Raw genomic sequence first — 16,351 nt, 5'->3', positions numbered from 1 at the left:
TTTATGATAATTACATTCTTTTGTTTTGTTGCTTTTTAGCTGCAACAATTGTGGAAGCTGGAAGAGACAAGAAAAACCCAGATGAATTTGCAGTGGCCTTGGATGAAACTCTTGGAGACTTTGCATTTCCAGATGAGTTTGTATTTGATGTGTGGGGAGCAATAGGTGATGCTAAGCAAGGACGACTGGAATGAGAACTGTGGAATTTATCAATCCCTGTTTGAAAATACAACATGATTTGCAAATACATCAGAACGTTAATAACTTTATTGATGTGAATTCAGAGTGCTCTGCAGAAGTATTCTGACCTGAGATTTTTCTTTGCAAAGGAAGGTTTCTAATAGAAATGAAGGTAAACCCAAACTTGTGACAACTGCAATTTAAAACATCTCATTTACATATAGAAATCACTGTGAGGAGAGTGTCCAGGTGATATATTTATACAGAAATTTTATGAAAATACACTTGTACATACACTTTGATAGCAATATTCTGAAAAGTGTTAGACATATGCAACTAGGAGTTTGGATTATTTTATCTCTTTAGAGAGGTTTATAATGCTGTTGAGAAACTACCTAGCTTCATGCTGCAGTTCCCTGGTTTTCTGCTGTTCCTGTGCGTTACCCTAAAGCCTTAGGTTTTCCTACAGTTTGGCCTGGACATTGTTTTTACTGTAGGCAAAGCTGGGAAGAAGCTACCCTGTTTCTTTAAAACCCAAAATCAGGGGAAAAAATATTCCTCTGAAACATGAAAACTAAGATCTTTGGATAAGAAAGACTTGCTTGCATTTGAGTCATAATATGCTCTGTCTGGGTTATTACTGAGGTAAATAGAGTGGAAATGCTTAAACCAGGAAGCTGCTGCTTTATTCAGATGCCATAATATTGCAATAGGAACTGCATAGAAAGAAATACATGTTAATTTTGATTAATATTAATGCATTTGAATGATATCTGGAGACTGCACTGGAGACTACAGTGTATGTCTAAGTGCTTAATAGATCTTTGCATATGCTAAATGATTTCTTGAGATCCCATGGAGTTCCCATCTTGTCTGTGTGTTTTTTCAACATGGCAACACAGGAGAGATATTGAAGGTGTTCAGACCCAAAAAATATTATTGTAAAGTCACAAAGAACTGTAGTTTGGATGACAATGCATGCCTAGACCCTGAAAAATATGTTAAACTAATCTTAGATGTTAGGTTTTCCAATTATATTGTACATAAATGTTTATTTTGACTACTAATTTTTTACTTACAAATCTGAGATTATTGCAAATGAAATTGAATGAGACTGTGGGTTCTGACCTGGGAAGGTGTCATATCTTTTCAGTATTTTTATATTTGCATAAGAATATAAAGTAATAATTACTACAAAAGTTTTTTTTCTAAATCACTACCTGATTAAAATGTCTTTCACTGAATTGCAGAGATCTCTTTAAAATAAAGATTATGCCAATAACTTTACATGTTCTATGTCAGTGGGTTTTTTTGTCTAAAACCATGACACTTTGAAGTATCATTGAGAGAACAGGTTCTTGTTCTCATTATTAGGTCTTTGAGGAAGGATTCTAAACTCCAGGAAATTTCTATAAAACTTGAAAATAAAATTGAAGAAACCCCAAGGAGATGGTAAAATTTTGTAAATCCCATTGCTCATTTGGGCCCTCATGGATGTATTGCTTTGCAAAAGAAGTTTGAGCATTTCTTCATTTTCAGTAATTGTGAGTCTGAGCCCACAATTTTCTGTTGCAATTGAGCACACTCTGTCTTGTGCAGGGCTGCTTTAGCTGATTTACTCATGGTAATGAGGGGTTAAAGTGTTGTGGGCCATATAATTTGTTCTTTAAACTTCTAGGTGAAAAGCAAAAAGGAAATGCCAAGAATTCCTTTTTGGTTTCAAATCATAAAACTCAAATGTCAAATTTTGTGGAAGTGTTTATGTACACTACTGTTAGTTACCAACATGCCACTGGTTATAAAATATATTAAAATTAGGAATTCCTTTAAGAGAAGAGAAAAAGTACTATGGATAATGCACAAAATGCTGCCTGTAGAAGATAACCCCTTATGTTTTGACCATTCATTTTATTTTGAGAAATTAATGTTGTTCAATCAATTTATACTCATGGGATAATTTGTCTCATTACACTGATAAAATAGTAAGATAAAAATAATCTCTGAAACTATAATTCTACAGAGAGCTGCCTCTTGTCACAGTGGCCTATTTTTGTGGAGTTTATTTCAGGCCTAAGATTTAAATAGTGATTGCAATTTTACTAGCATTTACTGCAGTAAAGCATGTCAATATATCCTACTTTTTCTGTGTTCTTAAAGCATATTTCCAGCACATAAGACAGGTACCACTGCCTAATTTGGTAGATTATTTGCATTTTCCAGCCATATATGAATAAATTGTCCCATGAAAATCACACTGCCTTATAAAGCATGATAAATACTTCTCTCTCTTTCTAATGATTTGTGTAGCAAATTAATGTTGTTTTACTAACAAAATACAGCCTTTAAAACCTAGTCAATAATGACAGTAATGCTTTGTACAGTGAAAATGTCATTAAATGTCACTACAAAAGTCTCCCAGGTTAGTTAGACAAACTAATCCTACGACATCAGCTCTATTTAAGTGCTGATCAGAGTGGGACTATGAACATCTTGTAGTGTGTGCTATACATGGAGGTGAATGTTGGTGAATAGTCCACTCCAAATCTGAGGTGGAATGGCCCAGAACAGCAACTCAGCCCAAATGCTGTTCTAAAGTGGCTGATTCCTTGCTTTTACAATTTGGTGCAGAGCCAGCAGAGAGCTGGCAGACAGCTGCAATTTGTGCCTTTGCTTCCAGACTTACTGTTCAAGACAATGGAAAACACAGCTCTATTTTTTTCTATTTTTGCAGAGTCTTTAGGTAGTCTTTAGATGCAACAAGGGGATTTAATGAAATCTGGTGTTCATAAAGTTCTGAGCTCATAATTTAAAAAATATGATGAGCGATGAATATTTTACACTTTTAAAGGAACAAATTTTGCAAATTACAGATACATCCTTTGTGACACCTTTAATATGCCAAATTATGCTTCAGTTAAACCTGATTTTATGCAACCCTATTCATACAGCTATTATTCAAAGAGCTATTAATATAATCAGTCTATTTAGGAAAATCTTGTCTGCTATTCAGATTTGAATAAAGCATATACTCTTATTTCTTTATATTATTTTCATCACAATTTGTCTAATTTCTCTTTTTTTTTGAGATAAATGTAATAGAAAGCTTTGAAAACCTTGATTTTTGTGAATTTGAAAGTGCAATATTAATGTTAAAATGAAACTAATTTGTAATATTTTGTTAGATTTTTTCTTCCTGCATTTTAATGAGAACTTCTGGTACTTTTCAAATTAAATACTGTTTTTGACGAAAAGAGTTCTGAGAATGTCTCTTCCAAAGTCTGAGTATTGTAATAAGATGATATATTACACTTTTTAGTTTTCCTCTTTTTTTTTTTGCCAGGAGGTATTTCAGAACAATTAGAAATCAAGGTCTTGACTCTTTCCCTTTTTGAAAGAAAGGCATCTTTGCCATGAATTTCAGAACTCAACTCTAGCAATAAGAGCTTCATCTGAAATTGATCTTCAGTATTGTTTTCCTGTCCAATTCTCTGACTCAATATGTTTGTAAGACATTTTGCATTTAGATGTTGTTATGCACTAAAATATCTCTGACTTGGTTTATGAAAATATGAACAAATGTACAGACTTGGATGTCAAAGAGAAAATCCTCAACGTTTCATTAGGATACTTGTAAATAGTAACAACTTTGAATAAAAAGATAACAACTTTGAATAAAAAGAATGCAGCCTGCAGTACAGACTTTGTCCTCAGAAAAGGTATGTTTAATGTGTGAGATTGAGGCACTGACAACTAAAATGGATTGAGACTGTATAAATGTACAGAAAATATCTTTTTTTTCACCTGTTGCAACATGCACTGTCATTAAATAGAATGTGTGTCTAAATACAACAACAAAGAGTCTGTAGATTGAACAGAAGCAAATCTCCTGATATATTGATATTGTCTTTATCTCTCCTCTTCTGCTGTTTCTAAACAGAGAGGTTGAGAACAGCTTTTTCAGTTTTCTTTAATGGCACTCCTTACCTAAATCTCCATTGTGATGTATGATCTTTTTCAGAAAAATATAGCTGTTGGTTTTGTACCTGAATCATTGTTTTGTGGGGTTCTCCCAGTCTCCTGGGAAATAATGCAGATTTTCAAGTCGTTGTAAACTGATTTTACTGTAGTATTTGAAAGAGGGGGAAAATCAGGGAGAAAGAAATGTCTGCTGCTCCAGTGGTTCTGGTAGCAGAACTGCTGCTATGGCTCTTGGCATGTTTGCCAAGGAGCTGTCTTGCTCTGCTAATGTTTGATAGGAACGTGGGCTCATGAATGTAGTATAGAAATTATTGCCTTCTTTTGGGATGAATGATAAAATATTTTATTGTAATTTTTTTAGCATAAACTTCATTCACTAACTATATGAAGGAAATAAGGTATTTGAATTTTAGATGAGTTCTAGCTGAAGAAACATATTGCACCACAATATCTAATAATGCAAGTTTCTGCTTACAGAAAGTATTGGTTTTTCAAGTTTCCCAAATCCTTATTTTGTGCTTTTAACAGGGAAATAATGGTGAACAATGAGGGAGGAGACCTCTTAGTTTAGTGGAAAAAGTTTTAATGACAGACTTAGAGTTACAAGTTGTGCTAGTAACACAGATGACCTGACAACGATTTGTGTAATCCTTTCACTGGACAGCTCTTCCAGTAAAGGCACAAATTTGTACTTTATATACATAAACCCTCTCTGGCTTGAAATGGGAAAGCAAGCATGGTAAACCCATTGCAAGTCACAGTCTCCAGGCATTCACATCACACTATTGAAATTTCTTTTAAAATCCTTCACACATACTTTCCAAACATTCTTATTTTTACAATGTGGATTTTGTTTCCAATGAGTATTTTAAGAGATAATTTTACTTGCTGAGCTTAAGTTTTGAAACCAGTAAGCCTTTTTCAATGCATCTCTAAGTAAGTTAAATTTTTAACCATCAGATACAGAAACCAATCAAAGAATGACACAAATCTCAGCTCTGTTGGTAACAATACCTGAAATGCCCAATGGGTGTTTGCCATTAGCATGTACAAATTTGGTAATGAAAAAATCCTAATTGTAGGACTACAAAAGTGGAGGTTAGCCTTGTCTTTCTATGTCAACAAACTAAAACTGCATGTTGTTTCACAGTTGATATGTTTTCATTATCTATAGAGCAAACCAGAAAAGAAAGGGAGTTACAAGTATGACCTCTTTCCAGGAACAGGAGCATTGTGAATTGAGGTGAAGCTCTAGATAAATATGCTATAACTACTTTCTCCTTTGGTAAAGAACAAGCTAAAACCTTTCAATATGAAGGATAAGTGAATATAGCTTTAACAATATTTGTCTTTTAGAATTTTGTGCTACCAACTGAATGTGCAATTTTCTTGGCAGGGTTCTTGGTTAGAGTGAATTGCTGCAAGGGAAAGGTTCATGAAACTCAGCTCAGATTGGTGGTTTGGCTCATAAGCTCCAAGGCAGATAATAGATTGCCTGTGAGAGAACCAGCTCTTTTCTTGAGCTGTGCTAATTGTCAAACTATTGAGCTAGTGAATTTACCAGAAGACTTTCTTAAGAATTGACCCAGGGGATGATTTCTTTTTTAAAGAGGCAAAAAAAAAAAGAGACCATGGCACAAGAAGTAGACTTATGTTAATGAGATTGTTGAGGACATAAACTGGGAAAGATGACATGACAAAAAAGAATAGTGGAATACTTTCCAACAAGACTGCCTTTAAAACTTGATTAATAGTATTTTAATAGTTCAATAGTTTAAAATGAAAGGCCATAACTTCAAATTTAAGGGATCAAGGGAAGTTCTTAACTGGAGATGCTACATGAGAAATACCTTGATGCCCTAGTCATTCATTGAATGACTGACCCACCTGAGGGCTGCAGCTGGGAAAAAGTGACTGCTGTGCATCACAGGAAGGAAGACCAATGTTGCCACCCAGAGCAATGGTGTCTTCAGCGTAGGTGGTTTTGAATGTTGCTGCTCCAAAGGTGCAGAGGGAAATGGCTTTTCTTGCTTTTCTTTTGTGTGCTAAATGTATGGAAGCTGTGTCAGGAGAGGAGATGCCTCTGGAATGCAGAGCTTGCTACTGCTGCTGGAAGTCAAGAAGAATCATTTCTATCCACAGCTACTGGACTTTAGCTTTGGTGTTAAAAGATGGATCCTGGGTTTTGTGTGGATTTGGTGTGCTACATTAATTTTTTATCTTTGATCTATGTTTAAAGCCATCACTGCAACTTTTGAGGGTGGGGAAGGAGGCTGCCAGGAACAGGTGAGAGACGTTCTAGTCTTCATCTAGAATTAGGTGTAGGCACGGAGTTGCCCAGGACATAGGAGGGGACAGAGCTAAGCTCTGTTCATCTTCTAGCTGTGCTTGAATGAAGAAAGGAAGCAGACAAAATGGTGTCTGTGGATTATGCTGCAGACTGTTGCTTGGGACATTATTTTCTCCATTGTCTAGATTTCTAGTCCCTAGTAAATAAAAAAATGCCTGTGATTTGTACCCTGCTAAACTCGCTACAAAATGCTCTCCTTCTGTATTTCTGGCCTTTCAAATTTGTGGTTAGTCTCTTGAATGATCAGGGGAAAAGGGATTAGTAAATAGCTTTGGCATTAATCTGTATTCAGCTCTGTGTTGAACATCCATTATTTTTATGATTATAATAAAATGAATAGCAGTGTAACAGCTGCCTTGGGTTTTCAATTAAATGCATTAATACATATGCAAGAAAATTGCTTGTCTCAATAGTATTTATAGGGAAAAGAATATTTTTCAAGATTTGTGGCAAATCATTATTATGCCTTTTTTTAATATGGCATTTGGAAATATGAGAGTGGAATTGCCAGCATGCTGCTTTATTACTTGCAAGTGGAATGTGTGATAATCAGCCCTTTGCAACACTTCTTAATGATGACAATTTTCAATGCATAAATATCAGCTTTATAACTTGATGAACAAGTCTGGAGCCAGTGCCTGGTTTAGTAAGAACATGGTTAATGCTTGCAAAAGTTCCTAAATGCATATTTACAGCTTTGCAGAGTTATTTGAAAAATAAATTTTGATGGCATGACTGAAGTGTGTTTATTCCAGTGAAGTCCTGGTTTATTCTGATGGTTTGAGAGTTGGGGGCATTTGCTTCCCTCATTGTTTCCAAACTGCTTTATTTTCTTCATCTTTGCTCCAAGTCAAAATGATGCCTTTGACAATTTCGTTTGCTTGCAGCTTACATTCTTCTCTGTGCCTGTTAGCTTTGCCAAACAACACTGAACAATAAGGGAGTCACTTTTCCAGCCAGCTCAGCTTTTGTCAAACTTTGCACTCCAGCTCATTCTTCCATTCTTTCCAGCTGTATTTTGTATCTGGGGCCTCATGTTCCTGCCTATGAGTCTGAAAGAAAGGTCTTATCATACTCTTTTTACAGATGTGGTTCCTTATGTGGGAGTAATAGGCTGCCTGGTGTCTATTAATATTTCCACCATAACAAATGCAATGGCAAAAGTCACCTTGACTTTGTAGCGTAGAAGTTGACTGATTATAAAAAAAAAAAACCAAAACAAACCCACCAAAATTACCATCCTGCTATATTATTTACTTCATTTCTAGAGCAGGTAGAAGTTCAAGAAGCTCTCTAAATCTTCATTCCCTTCTCCAGAGCCAGTAATAAAGCCTAACAGGTAATAAGCTCACTAGGTAATAAGCTTACTATGAGACAAGTAGTGTTACGTGCATAATTCATTCATTTTACTCATAGCACTAAACCTCTTTTATTGAATTGTTTCACTGCAGAAGGATTTTAATCTTCTATTAGTAAGAACACCTAAATAAAATCATTAATAACCTTGAACCAGTTAGACTGTGAAACTTGCAGGATTGCCATCTTTCTTCCCAATGCCACTCTATCTCCCATGATCTCACACCCAAGACTCCTGGCCTTTCTCCTTTACCAAACTGCTGTTTGCTAATTTACACAGAAACAGAGGCAGGTAAGAGAAGTGTTATGAGTGTTCAATTGTTGCAATTCAACATCATCTATCATAAACAGTTGTCAAAATATTACCCTCAAAATCATCACAGAAAGTTCTTTAGAATCCAGGGCAGTTTGCTCAAAAGCCTTAAAAAACAATCTGAAATTATTTCTATCTGATACTGTCACTGTGGTAGATAGAAAATGACTCCTGTGATACATTTAATTGGACAGAGAGTGCAGATTTCATTAATTTAAGAAGTTTATTTTCTACGGTGTGAATGATTTATAAGGGGGTCATGATTGCTGAGAGGGTTAAGTAAGGAGAAAAAAAAATTCTATTGACACACTTCAATTTATGAACAGAATGTGTTTTGTTTGTCTGGAAAAAGGGTTCTTTATTGACTGCAGTTAATAAACCTGGATTTTCATACTAGGTTTTCACTGTCTGAGGAAGTACCTAAATCTAATCTCAAGCATCTGTCCTGAAAAACATCTCATCTAGGCAAGGACTAGCTAAGTATAGACAAAGTAATGTGTGTGATCAACTCTTGGTAGGATTTACAAGAAAAAAGGTTTTTATATTTGCTTACAAGCATGTGGGGACAAAAACATGAACCCTGCTTTGTCAGAGTCCATGGAGAGGCAGGGAAGGATTTCTCCTGGAAAATGTGGAATGACACTTCTCTTTTCAAGACTGAAACAAGCTTTTCAGCAGTTTCTGCTTCCTGCTTCTTCCCTTGGATTAATTCCAACCAGCTTCTTGCAATTATCTCCCCATTATGTTCATGTGGGATGGGAGTTTAAAAGATGACATCACTCAGACACACATTGTGATATGTATGACTAATCAGTAGTTAACAATGCAACAATTAATTCCTCTGTGGCATTTTATTTGTCACTTAAAAATATTCCTTTGACTCACAGAGTAACTCATACCCTGCAGGAAAAAAAAAAATCTCAGCTCATTAGAGCTGATCTGCAGTTACCACTTGTCTGGTCTCTCCACTGACTCCACTCTCCTCATTTATTTTAACCTTGATCTGAGGTCTCACCTCTCTTTTTTTATTTTTTTATGTCCTTTTATTTGCAGTGGAATGCCTGTCTTGCTTCCAGGCAGAGCAAAGGAATAAAAAAGTATTATTAAAAGGAAATAAAAAAGTTAAAAAAAAGAAGCCTTTCTCCTTTCTTCAAAAAGCCTGTGTGAAAAAGTACAAAAATGGCTAAAATAAGGTATGCCCCTGTGTGAACGTTTCCCCTGAGCTACAGGCTCAGTGCAAGAAGCATCACTGTTTTCTACAGTGTCTTCATTTGCACTTTCTTGCTTTTCCTTCAGATCAGTCCTACTTGTAGTTTCTCTGTGGATTTACTTATTGTTTGGGAGCTCATCCTCACAAGAATAAATTTTTTTACCTCTTTGCCTGAATCTGTTTTCAGCATGGCTTATGAAACTGAGAATCCAATGACATCTGTTTTTCTGAAGAAAATAAGTCTCAAGTCTTCTTTGCTAGGTTAATCTGCACAATCTGCACAGATCTTTTGGAGTACTTTTTAAATTTTTCTTCATAATGAGAGTTCCAAATAACGTGGTTTTGGCTGATGTATGGCCTGAAAGCATGAGGTTACACTGCAAGGTCTTGTTCTATGGGAAATCTCGTTATACACTCATTATTCTACAGGCAGTGAGGGAGTGAACAGTCTATTAACAATCTCACAGAGGCAAGCAGGAGGAATCAGGGGCAAAGCAACTTTTACTATATACAGATAAAGCATGAATTTTTACTGCCAAATTATTAACATATTTCTAGAAATATGAAAGCAAAATAGATTATAAATGGACTATAAATGTTAAGGCACCAGAATGTTTAAAATGCGTACATGTTAACTACTGTGTACACTCAGTGAAATTCCTTGTATTCTTGAGAGGCAATGCCTATTTGGAAGGATATCTGAAACATGCTAAAGTGGTGGAGTGCACCCTGTCTGAAATGATAATAGTTGAGATATCCATGGGTAAGCTAGATTTATTCTTTTGAGAAATCTGGTCTAATAAATGTTGGAGTTTTTCTTTAAGCTGAAAAATTTGACTTGTCCAAATGGAACCTTTTCTTAACCCCTTTGATTCAGTTTGATAGCTGAAGATATTCTGCTATACAGGGAGTTGGGCACTCCTTCAGCCAGAGAACAGCAAATCACTTCATTGCAGTAGAGGTGCAGTCAGAGCAATCTAATGACTGTCAGTCACTTTTGAAAGCTGGGCAATTTTAACCTCTTGCATTACACCTATGAAGTGTTATTACTGGTCTGGTAATTTCCACATCAATCTCCTAACTTCTGTCTGAGATCTTAGCATACCTCTGAAGTGTGTGGGTAGGAATATAAAGGGCTTCAGGAGATGCAGGCTCTATTATGTTGCCAGGCAAAGTGCTCCAATGGGTGAATATTCTTAAGCTGGGAAAATATCTCAAACAAGAGAAGTGCCATTTCTTGACCTAAACATGAACTCTCAAGGAGCTCTTTCTGTTATGAGAAAAATCTTCCCCAGTTTGGTCTTCCCACATAAACTGATATAAATCTCATGGTTTAAAGGTAATAGGGCTTCTGCTGTTTTGGTACTTACATTTATGTATCTGTGTTCTTATATCCCAGAAGTATAATTACAGCTCCTTTTCAGAACATGTGAGTGGAGTGTTTTTACCTACATCTGTGGTGCTTATACTAGGCCTTTGTACTTGGCCACGTGTAAGTAAAACAAGATAAGATGTATACCCCACCCAATCCAAGTGTAAATGGAAGGACAGGGAAAGGAAGGAAAGCAGCAAAGTGATCTGTAGAGGAAGCTCTTAATTCTGGTGTGGTTAAACAACAGTTTATCTGAAGTTCAGATTGCAGTCATCAGTCAATACCTCTCTCGGGCACAATGGGGTTTATATCTTTGCCTGTGCTATTATACCAGGGAAAAGTGACTGATGCTTCTCTTGAATGTTCCCCTCTATTTCTCCTGGCACTGAGGAAAACAGGAGGGGCAGAATGGTGCTGTGCCATGGAGGGATGTGTTCTGGAGAGCAGCATGCTGGTGCAGGGCTGCTCAGCAGCTGCACAGCTCCTGGCAGGCTGGAGCTCTTGTGGGAGGATGAATGTGCTGATGTACATTTTTATGTGACCATTTCAAGGCCAAGCTGTTCTGTTTACTGTAGATATCACCCTCTGTCCTCAGAGGGAATACTCACAAATATGTATATATCCCTGTTATGTTTTAGCCCAAGACTATATATCTAAAAGCTGGACATTAGTTGAAAGAATAAGGATTTCAAATATTTTAAAATATTTAAAATATTTTCTCTCAGGAGCAATACTTAAAGAATTTAAAGACCATTAAAATGATTATTGGAGGAGTATTTCTTTTCCACAGAATGATTTCCATTACTCATGAAGAGTGGCTTATGTCTCAGTGTTTGTCAGGTCTTAAAATCATGATGTGGATATCTACAAAACAATGAATACATAAAAGCTAATTTAAATGGTAGTGGAGACTGAGAGTCTCTTCATGTTCCAGACATTTTTATTCTGCAGAAATTTCCAATTACTTCTTAAGCCCATTTGATATATCCTTCCTAAATATTTAACAACAGCAAATCTTGTTTTACTATTTTCAATCTTTTTTTCTCTTATTTTTTAAAATAAATGTTAATACACCAAACTACATATAAACACATTAACATGCAGTGCAGCTTTACCTATAATAACAAATATACTGGCCATTAATTGAATGGAAGGACTAGGTATTTGTCTGTTTCATAAATATATCAGGACTATGTGCTGATTCATTAGGCAGAATACATTTGAAACTGAAATAAATTGAGATTTAGTAAGTAATTGACAAAAATGCCAAATGCCAACCAGTCTCTGCTGGAGATGCTGCGTTTTCTTTCCAAATTCTTTTTCTCACTCCCATCATTTTTCCCATAAATGCAGAAATGCATTTTCATTAACTAGTAGATTTTTAAGATTGTAATTGAGGCAAAGCTTGCTGAGCTCATGCTTGAGTTACCTATTTCTATCAGCTCTATCTTCAGTAAACAGCAGATTCCAAATCACCTCATATCAGAACAACAATGTGAGCACAACCAATTCTGCTCAGGAAGCATTGTATAAGGTACCAGAATGGTACTAAATATTGTTTGAATTACACTTCTGTGCTCATGCGAGCCCTCTGAACTTTCCCTTCTGCTGGGGTTGCACCAAAGCATGAGGGAAGGACTGGGGATTGTGTTTCCTGCAGCCATGTGAGTACCTGGTGGCGTGGTTGTGTCCCTGCCTGCTTCCCTGAGCAGCTTCTGCCCAGCCCGGCGTGAGCTGTGCCTCCAGCCCAGGCTGATGTGCTGGGGCTGCACAGCTGCTCCTTCACAGGCACCAAATTCTTGTGATCGGTCCCTGGTGGCACCAAACAACCGGTGTTTGGTCTGGGAATCCTTAAAATCAGGGGGTTTTGGGAAAGCTGCAAAAGGCAGCCCTCAGAACCAGCAGAACTGTGATTAGAGCCAAGCAGTAGCCGTAAGATTTGTCAGCAGAAAAGTTCTATGGGATGTGGAAAGGAAGGACAAATAGAACAATGTCTGTGTATTAATGGTTGTCAGCAGAAAAGTTCTATGGGATGTGGAAAGGAAGGACAGCTAGAACAATGTCTGTGTATTAATGCTTGGCTAGGATAACTCTCTAAGCTACAGAAAAGTATATCTAGCAAGATATTAGGAAGTTCTAAGCTTAATAATGGAGCTCTGTGCATTGTATTTTAAGGCTGACAAGCAGGTATTGTATTCAAAATAAGCAAGCATTGTTTTAACCAAAGGTACATGTGCTTCTAGTGGTTGGATAAATCTACTGTCAATATGCTTTTGCTTTGTGTGATTGGTCAAAAACTTTTAAAGTGAGTTGTAACATGGAGTTCTTCAGCTGCTGCTGGCATCTACCCACTGTCATAGCCATGTCATGAGAGTGATGCTGGAAAAGAAACAGCTCAAGACACGTTCCCCAGCAGTCCCATCCCATTTGTGATTTGGTATATAAACCCGAGGCCAGCATTATTTGGAACGGCTGGAGCTAAACCCATGCTGATGGAAACAGAACAGGGAAGGGTTTCTCTGTGAGGGAAAGCTGTTTTGGGAAGCAATGACTCAGAAAAGGGCTCTGGAGGTGAGGGAGCTCCCAGCGCAACATTATGAAGGTGATTCCTTTCCCTGCCTGAACAAAGGAGTAGGAAATTGCTCAAGCTGTAATTACCCACGGTACAATGGTTACCAGAATACCACATTCAGATCTGGGAGGTTTTTAGCTGGGGAGGTATAAGAGAGGAACTCTGAGATTTGGAAACCTTTCTCTGCAGCAGGATTCAGCAAAGTTTATTAAAGAGAAGATAAAGGAGCTGCTTGCCCTTATGTGCAGCGTAGATTTGATAACAGCAGCTCTCCTGTCTGGCTGAAAGAGGTAAAATGGGAACCATGCTATTAAATTTAAGACTAGGCAGTTTAGATTCCAAGCAGGCACATCTTGAACAGTGTGAGTGATTTGCCAGTGGAATGATTTAATAAAGATTGTAATAAATTTCCCCTTATTGGGCATTCTAAAATCTGAACTGGATGCTTTTTGGAAGGAAATGCTCCAATTCAAACAAGATGAATACATAAGTCTTATAGCACAATTTATTCCAGAGGTCACACTGGAGGATTGTAACAATCCAGTCTTATCCTTCTATTGTGCAAAAGAAATTGTTCAGTGGTTGGTCTGTGCACTAACATTGTATGAAAGGTCTCTAGCAGACCCAAATGATATCAATTTAACAGAGGGCTCTCAAGTCCACTTTTGAGACTCTAGCTTTTGTCCTAGAAGGAGTGGTGACCATAACTCCTTTGGTTTTGTTGCCTTGAGTTAGTTAATCAGACTAAGAGCTGTTAATGTGTTTAATGTTGCTCATGTATCTTGAGCCAGCATGAGGCAATAATGAAAAAGGCAATTACTAGTTTTATTTTCGAATTTTAAAAATCTGCAGCAGTGGGACTGTTGTGCTTTTGATTTGAGGCAATATAAATGAGGCTTCATACAGCTGATTTGTGAATAAAGTTAATTGCTGGTCTGTGAGCTCTTCCTGACTGCAAAGTCATAGGGAAAGAACAGGTTGCTGCTGCTGCTGTGGGTTATCTGGCAGAATGCAGATGTACACAGTATTTCCCCCTTCCTTAATGCATTGGTGCTCCTCTCTGCTTGGTTTCTCTATTGGAACATAGAGACTGGGTGGATACTAAAATAAAGCTGTGCTATTGCAGAGCTCAAATGGAAGTGAAGTTAGAGAAACTTCCACAAAACAGAGGACACCATGGCAAATTTGGAACAGAGATGGTTATGCTAAATAAATGTTAAGGACTGTTTAATTGGAGAAATGTATTTAGAATGGGCTAATTAATGTCAAAAGTATATATAATTACTTGAAATACATTTGATTTGATACTCTAAGCACAGTTTAATGCAATTCTGAAAGATCAGCATGATTCCATGTTGCTTTAGGAACCTAATATTTAATACTAATGATTCTCACACATTTGCATTTTCCTAAACTTTCTGAACTAGACATGTGTCAGCATGCAAGAGACATTGCTGCCAGGCATTTCACACTTAGAGGGAGTTCTCTTTATTTCTCCTCCAATAAAGCTATTTCTTTCTTGCTATCTCATTTCTTACGAACTCTGCTGTTGTTGTGTAATTTTTTGGTTTTTTTTCCTTCTATACCTGGCACAAGGTGAGCAGATACTCTACCCTGCTCACAGTGACTGCCTCATCTTCTGCCTGTGTGCTTGTAATCCGTATAGAATGCCACAACATGCAAAATAAATTGGTAGAATTGTTAATAGGAATTGTTAATTGTTAATCAGGTTGTGATTTTGGAAGTTTTTTGTAAGGAATGTTTGTTCTCCTAAGTGGTTACAGCTGGCAGACTGCTCCCTCCACACCTGTTTGAAATTTGACTCAGGGTTAAATTCTGTGGTCCTGTAATTTGCCATGCCTTTGCTTACCAATGCACTTCATGTTATGGAGCAAACACCAGGAAACCACATGCCTTTATTTGTTTAGATTTTCCATTCTTTCAATTTCAAGATAAGTAAGAATTATGTTTTGAAATGGGTGATTAACAGGCGATTCACAGGCATAATCATTCCAATTTGGCAATGATACTGAACCATTGTGTCACATCCTTCAAGTGCAGCACAAAAATTGCTAGGCTAAAGAAAATGGCCCTCTTTATATCACTGCAACTTCCTTGGTCTTATCATAGCTCTTCTTTTAAGAACTGTCTTAGTTTCCTCTTCTAATGGTGCTACATATTCAGATAGCAAGGAAGTCAATAAATCCGACCTTCCTATTTAGTCAGGTGTGCAAATATACTTTACTTACCTGAAGAGCAAAGAAAGGGACATGGTGGATGGGCTGACTCACTACAAGAAGATTTCTTCTCATTTTTTCCCATGCATTCAGTACTGCAATAGCAAAACTACCTCTGATTTATTCCTACAAAAGAAGAGCTTACCCACAAATTGCTGTATAATATGCATCCAAGTTATTTTCCAGGTTACATTTTCTTGCTTTGTTCATTTCCATTGATTTATTGATAAGATATAAAGGTTTTAGAACTGAAAGCAAAACTGCAGATATATTTACCTTTGGAGCATCTGCTGTGAAAGGCAAATGATTTGTTTACCTTCCAGAGAAGACAAACTTTCATTGCTTCACCCTCCATGACCAGTAAAAAGATCAGAGCTCGGCAGGTGGCATAACTTTCTGAAGGGTTATTTTTTCACCATAAATGCTCAATGTAATAGTATTTAATTGCTTCTGCTAAGCTTTTTTAAAGTGGAAAGCAAGATGGATCTCAGAATGATGAATGCAGACAGGGTCTAATGTGCATTTTCAGGAGACAAATGCCTTGCTGCTTCATCCTCACTCACTCTGGCTCAACTTCCTTGGTGTTTGACCAGCTGGGCTGCTCTCAGCTGGAAGCAGTGGATCAACAAATGCTGATATTGATTCTCTTCCTGCCTAATTGGGCTGTCTCTTGAAAGGCTACTGTGATTTACATGTTGAAGGTACAAAACATTGTTCAAGATATGGCTACATTGAGCATCGGTAAAAAGAAAGACAATTCCCAACTCAAAGGCAGTGTGGCTC

General features: G+C 36.9%; 1 protein-coding gene across 2 annotated transcripts in view; it reads left to right on the top strand.

Annotated features, from left to right (window-relative positions):
• Positions 1-3,919, top strand: part of GIPC2 (GIPC PDZ domain containing family member 2) — a 30,120-nt gene extending 26,201 nt beyond the window's left edge. The window contains exon 6 of one of the 2 annotated variants that reach the window (XM_041483467.1): positions 40-3,919. In XM_041483467.1, coding sequence (XP_041339401.1) covers positions 40-194 — 155 coding nt within the window. In that variant the 3' untranslated portion in view covers positions 195-3,919. The remainder of the gene's footprint in view (positions 1-39) is intronic. The other variant, XM_041483466.1, reaches the window with a different exon arrangement.
• The last annotated feature ends 12,432 nt before the right edge of the window (positions 3,920-16,351 follow it).

The sequence above is a fragment of the Pyrgilauda ruficollis genome, unplaced genomic scaffold, assembly GCF_017590135.1.
Source record: "Pyrgilauda ruficollis isolate IOZ18807 unplaced genomic scaffold, ASM1759013v1 scaffold6, whole genome shotgun sequence".
In the NCBI taxonomy this organism is placed as follows: Eukaryota; Metazoa; Chordata; class Aves; order Passeriformes; family Passeridae; genus Pyrgilauda; species Pyrgilauda ruficollis.
The sequence above is the reverse complement of the archived record's forward strand: the minus strand, read 5'-3'. Positions and strand labels throughout refer to the sequence as shown.